This window comes from Falco punctatus, assembly GCF_963210335.1.
Source record: "Falco punctatus genome assembly, chromosome: 6".
Taxonomy (NCBI): domain Eukaryota; kingdom Metazoa; phylum Chordata; class Aves; order Falconiformes; family Falconidae; genus Falco; species Falco punctatus.
Window position 1 is genome coordinate 77,158,049 of NC_137585.1, and position 6,378 is coordinate 77,164,426.

The window sequence follows — 6,378 nt, forward strand, 5'->3', positions numbered from 1 at the left end:
AGGTTCTTGAGAGGCAGGAGAACAGCTAGCACAAGAACACTTGGAAATAACACTTCCTTGTATTTATCATCAACTGCCTCAGCTCTTTAAATTTCAATAAAAGATTTGTATTTTATGTTAGCTAACACCAAAGCATTGTAATTGCTATATACACAGCCTTTCCACAAAAGTTACACTACATTTACAGCTCAATGCAGTTCTGGTGCGTAGAGCCTGGTAGCAGAGATGAAAGAAAAGATCACATTCATCTTTTATCATCAATACTTCCAGCGAAGCTTCAAGACTAGTTCAGACCACTGAAATGACAGAAGACTACTCAACCATAATTCATTTTCTGATAGCAAAGGAGGTGCAAACAGCATGGGACTACTAGAAGAACGCACATGCCCTAGGCCACTCACATAACACATCTACTCATGCAAGAATGTAGAGGGCACCGGGTCAGTCGCTCCATTAACACAGATCTGCTTAAAGACCTTTGAGTGTGAACCTAAAAACCCACTCCATTGTCAAGCCATTTGGCAGTTTCATCAGCTCTCTAGAATTCAGGGGTCCTCAAACTTTTTAACCAGGGGGCCGGCGCGCAGATGCAGTGGCAGGCAGTCATCTGCGGCTGCTTGGTTTCCCCCCCAACCCCCGGTGTGGGGGGGGGGGGCAGATTGAGGACCCTGGGGAGCCGTATCCGGCCTGCGGGCCGTAGTTTGAGGACCCCTGGTCTAGATCATAACACAGTGTTGCTAACAAAACAAACCCAAACAAACCCATAATAGAAGTAACTGGTTTCATATCTCACTTCTGAATACAAGAATGGTACTGTCCTTCCTAAACCCCACGCCCTAGTCTTCTCCTGCTGAGAATTGCCTCTTGGGTTGCAGAAGGTCCAGGACACAGAGGGAAGGTCCTGAGAAGACAGCATTATGATTTTTGAGTGCCATACTTTTGGTGCAAGTGCTGGAACAGAGTACTGCTTTTCTCTTATCTTCCCTCAAGAGGCCTTTGTAATACTTGGTACTTAGGTAAGCACTGAGAAAAGGCAAGCCTGCTTTCTCATGGCAGTAACACAGATAGTATTGTCCTTAACAGGAAACAGCAGAAACTCATTGCTTTCAAATCCTTTATCCAGGAACAGAGAAGAAACAGAAGAGCATGCTTTTAGAAAAGGACACCTCAACACTGCACTTAGCTGTTCCAGAAGGATATTCAAATGAAATTTCGGACAGTAATAAAAGCCCCCACTTTGGGCTGACAGAAAGAAGTGTCTGAAGTGCAGCTCTAGTCTGCAGGAGTGATATAGTCCTCTCTACAACCCCCCCCCCACCCCCCACCCCCCCCCCGAGGCATCAGTGTAAAAACCCTTCTTTAGCACAGATAACTCATTCAGCTAGGAAGGACAGCAATAGCTAGAGCCATGTTCCAGAAGCTACAAAGCCAATACACTTGCATTGCTGTTCCAGCAGTAAGGATGCAAGGCACATTCTTTCAGCAACAGTCATACTTATTTTATTATACTCTTTGGACTGGAGGTTTACTATCAGAGAATCAGTAGCTCTGGCACACTGAACGATTAGGATTTGTTATATGTACACTTAAGTCTATTGTCATCACAGTTTAGATCAAAAAACACCCAACAGCTGGGTGGTTTTTTTGCAATTCAGAGTCAGATATCTTAATAAAGAAGTCCACGTGACAAAAGCCAAATACCGCTCCTACTGAATAAGCTGAACAACATAAATGAAGACAGTTATATTAAGATATCTCCAGTTACGTACTTTCACACAGAAGCATTGTTCATGCACCTCACAAGGAATGTGAGAAGCCCAGACACTAGCATTTAGAATATATCAGCTTTGATTTCTACAGTACTTGCATGAGTTTTAGGCCATACGTTACTTTTTTTCCTCTCTCCAAGTTTTCAAGTCATCTATTGCACACATATACACGCTCAACTCTGTTAAACAAGCTTACAGTGGAACTATAAGCTACCTTCTTGTTCAGAAATTGTCCCAAGCCATTGTAACAGCATATTAAACACAGAAGTAATGTCCTTCCAGACAGGCTTGTCAGCAGATTTGATACAATAATCTGAATGGAATATCCAGAAACCTACATGTGGTGGCTAAAACGCTGACAGAGCTACGAGTTCAACTCTGATGGCTCTTGCAAGGTATCAGTGATAGAAAGAAGCTGAACTGCTTTTTCACATGCCCTAGCTGCATTTATTTTTTGTTTTTTCAGCCAAGGCTTGTTATTATTGCAACTTCTTTAGTTCTAACCCAGATGCAGTTGCTTCTCACCCATCCCTCCTATGAGGCTAATTTAAGAACCTGGAAGGGTCAGCATCCAGATTGCTTCAACATTTTGCTCATCAAGAACTGTAATAAAAAGCTGCAAAATTTCAAAAGGCATAATATATTTCAAGGTAATTAAACACTTGGATTATCCAAGACCTTATGTCAAACCGTCATAGAAAACAGAAGTTTATTCAAAGTATTATTAGTTATTATTGAAATAAATCATAATGGCTCCATGCTCTGTGGCAGCATGACATAAAAGTTGAAGCCCTTCAAATTATCTCCTTGGTTTTATACTCCTGTTTGAGCTGGATATGTTCCTTGACTTCGAGAAATTCTGTTTGATTGGTTGTGCAGGTTGTTGTCCTTGTACATAACCCAAATATTTACTACCCATAAAACCGTATTAAGGAAGCCAAACACCTGTAGGTTAAGAAAAAATGTGAGATTAAGTTGTTTTTGTTTGTTTGTTTGTTTTTTAAAAAGACAGAATATGACCTCAAGGCAAACCAGAAAAAATTGCTATCTTTAGCACCCCTTTGATTTGGAAAGACATTCCCACATGCTTTAGAGTATTACAAGACATTTTAATGGACTTCTTTGGAAGTCAGATAGTCATCATACTCTATCCTTGGTATGGAATTAGACAAGCTCTTTTCAGTCACTTGGCATGTCTGCATATGTACATCCAGAGCATGTGATTAACTACTACCGGGCCAACGAATAACAGCCAGAGTTTTGAAAAGCAGGAATCGCTAGGAAGATCATACAATAAGCCTCATTTGCCCTGCTGTGAGGAGTTCTTCCTGTGAACATGAGCTTTATATCATTGTATTACAAGGAGCTTCCGTTTGATGTGTAGAAGTGCTCACAGCTGACTAAAAAGCTAGGTTCAACACCAAAAGACAAAGCAGGAAGCATAGTGTTTCCTCCTTACTTATATCAGTCAAACCACTTGGGTGGCTCAGCAATATTTTATTTTGCATACAGTCAGAAATAACAGACTCAAATATGTCTGGAAATGCTGCATCTAAGAACTCTAGGGACAGATCCTACAAGTTCTTTCTCTTAATTTCTTTGAAGAAGTTATTTCCTTCTGAAAAAGAAGTCTGGTCAGTGTTTTACCACAGCATTAATGGGCCTGAATGACTGATAACCCGTAAACCAATCTTAACACATAAAGCAACACATGCAATCAGTAGAACAGGGCTCTCAGGTGCCATTGGCTATTTTCTACATGTTTACTGTACCCATATGGCAGAAGGCATACATACCACAGACACATTCAGAGTTCCCAAGCTGGTCACAGAAGCAAAAGGACAAGTTGTTCCTAGTGCTTTGCAAGATTCAATTCCTGGAATAATGCTGGCCCCTGTGGACGTTTTGATGTCAGCAAGTGCCTTTGCCCAAGCAAAGGTACTGAAGAGCCACAGAAAGGCTGTTATGACAGTGATAGTGAAGTCCTGCGGAAGAATACTCATTATTAGGTGAAAAATTTTTGCATGAATGTAACATAAGAGAGCAAGGCAGAGACAATATCAATTATATCTCCGAAATAACTGCATCAGGGTTACTGACCACAAGCAAATTTAGCTGTTAACCATGTTGTAATTACAACACAAGTTATATTCTGTGTTGATAATCAGCTACAAAACTGTATGCCTTTTGCACCTATCAAGCATAAGCAATTTTACCCTTAGTAAGAAATCAAGTGCTAGGCATCTTATTTTAGAAACTAATTTCTGATTATATGAATTTATATTAACTTATGTTACAAAAATTTAAGTCAAAGTTTAGTAAAGTGGGCGTGGTAGAGGAGATAGGACAGAGGATTTCAATCTGCTCACTAGGTCTGTTTCTGGGCACCCTCTGAAATTTCTCATTCGAGGATCAGGGCTTTAAGGTGACTAAAATGTACAAGATAACTATTTCCCTCTGCCAATTGTGTCTGCACAGCAGGTGCTCTACACAGGGAAAATTCCCAGAGACTAACAGACGAGGTTCTGCCTATGGAACAATTCTATATTTAAATTCATAATACAAAAGAAAAGTTGTGTTGAAGACACCGTTTGCCTGAGGAGGTGGAACTTCATTCCACTCTGCTCCAATAACTGCATATGGTACGACGCCATGGATGTTCAAGGGCTTTGGGTCCCCTTTTCTGCTTGAGTGCTGTAGTGACTAGACTGAGATAGTTGTGTTCCCACTCCATCTAGCCTTTGGAACTACTGAATATTCATAAGTTATTCAGATAGTCTTGTATTAACAGTGTTTCTCATCTCTTTCTGGTTTCAAAGCCAAAACATCAAGATACCTTAGTATTACTTACAGCTAGCGGAAGCTTGTTATTTTGCCGATACACATGCTTATATCCAATATATACCACAAGTGCAGCAATGCAGTAGAGGAATACCAACACTGCAAGTGTAACAAAGAATTGTGCCTAAGAGGAGAAGTTGCCCTTGAGATAGACATCAGTCCAAGTACCACCACAACATTTTGGGTCTGGTGCACTAAATACAACAGTATTCAACCTGCAAAGATTACATCCTTCATGTAGTTAAGAGTTTACTACATAGGGGAAACTTCATACAGTCATACTTCCAATAACAATGCTTCAGCATTCTAGTTGAGTAAGTTTAGTCCAAAAGGCAATTTATGTTTGTAGAAGGTATCAGCTATATGTAGAGGAATGAAGGCAGTGGGTTGATTGACATGGACGATGTGCAGGTGTAGCTCGTTCCCGCTAAGTGGCTAAATAGCCCTGAGGCTTGTGGGAGGGGGGTGTGTGTCAGATGGAGGAGTATTGTCTAGTCCATCTTTGAACAAAAATATGATAACAGCACATCCAAAATAATCTTATTAGGGCTTCCAAAGCAGCTAAAAATTGATGAAGAAATAGGCTGTTACAATTAATTGTGTTGCTTTGCTTATTAATTACCTTCTGTAGCATTCATGCACTGCTATAATGGAGCTTAAGGTGGAACGATACAAAGCAGTAATACAGCCTATTGCCATTTCTACCTACTTCTTTCTATAGGGCACTGACAACTACAATGCTTTGAACAATTATGACTAAATATTTATTTATTGCTACTACAGAGCAAATCAAAGGTTTCACACATTCATTCAGATATATACAGTAGGTACATATTCATAGGGAGACAGATGGGGAATGACTGAATGATAAATAATTAGCATACGAGTGACAACTGAAGAGCTCATACTCACCTGAATGGATAAGCAAAAGCAGCTGTAACTGTTTTGTTTACCACATCTTTGCAGGAAACTAGAAGGGTAGTTTCACCTTGAAAGCCTCCACACGTGGCAAAAGTAAAGATGGAAAAAAATCTATAGGAATTGATACACAGACATGTTAGTCCACACCACTAGAGCTCAAAGGAAATAAACTCAATATTTAGCTGAAACAGCTAAAGAGGGCAAGAAATGGGGACAGAGTTAGCAATGCTGAAGTATGAAGTGATGTCAAGAACTAATGAAAACATTGAGTTTCTATAATCCACAAACACGAGCAATACCTCTAGCAAGAGCCCATTTGAAAGTTCTTCTTGTTTATACTTCTTAGCTCTACTGCAGAAGTTTTTGTTTGTTTTTTAATACTAAAAGCCAGCACAGTACCTCTTGTGGTGGGTAAGAGAAGTATTTTTAGGAGTCCCAAACATCTACGACTGTAGATTGGAGTAGCTAGAAGGTACATGCTCAGAGTAATCCATACCAGCTTGACCCTCTAGCTCTTGTTTTCCCTTTGTTCCCTAGCAAAACCCTAAACCCCCAACAATCACAACACACAACAGCACAAGTCCGTATGACAGACTTGTAACTAACATAGATTTTATGTATCCACAGAACTGTTTTCTTCGTCCCTGTCAGAGGGCTTGGCTGAAGAGCAGTCTGGTGTTGAACACCCACCATCAGCAACACCAGGCAGGGGGCAGGCAGCCCATTAGCACACACCTCTCCAGGCTTACCCAACTGAGGCACAGAGCAAAGCCAGGCCTAGCAAAGGGGAAGAAACAGCCCCACAAAGAGAACAAAGTACCCCTCACACCTCCCAACCCCTACTCAC

General features: G+C 40.7%; 1 protein-coding gene across 1 annotated transcript in view; it reads right to left on the minus strand.

Annotated features, from left to right (window-relative positions):
* Window positions 1-1,334: 1,334 nt before the first annotated feature.
* Window positions 1,335-6,378, minus strand: part of SYPL1 (synaptophysin like 1) — a 38,063-nt gene continuing 33,019 nt past the window's right edge. Inside the window, 6 exon segments of the mRNA XM_080392022.1 lie at window positions 1,335-2,714; window positions 3,566-3,754; window positions 4,621-4,734; window positions 4,738-4,825; window positions 5,523-5,638; window positions 5,640-5,642. Coding sequence (XP_080248148.1) covers window positions 2,583-2,714; window positions 3,566-3,754; window positions 4,621-4,734; window positions 4,738-4,825; window positions 5,523-5,638; window positions 5,640-5,642 — 642 coding nt within the window. The 3' untranslated portion in view covers window positions 1,335-2,582.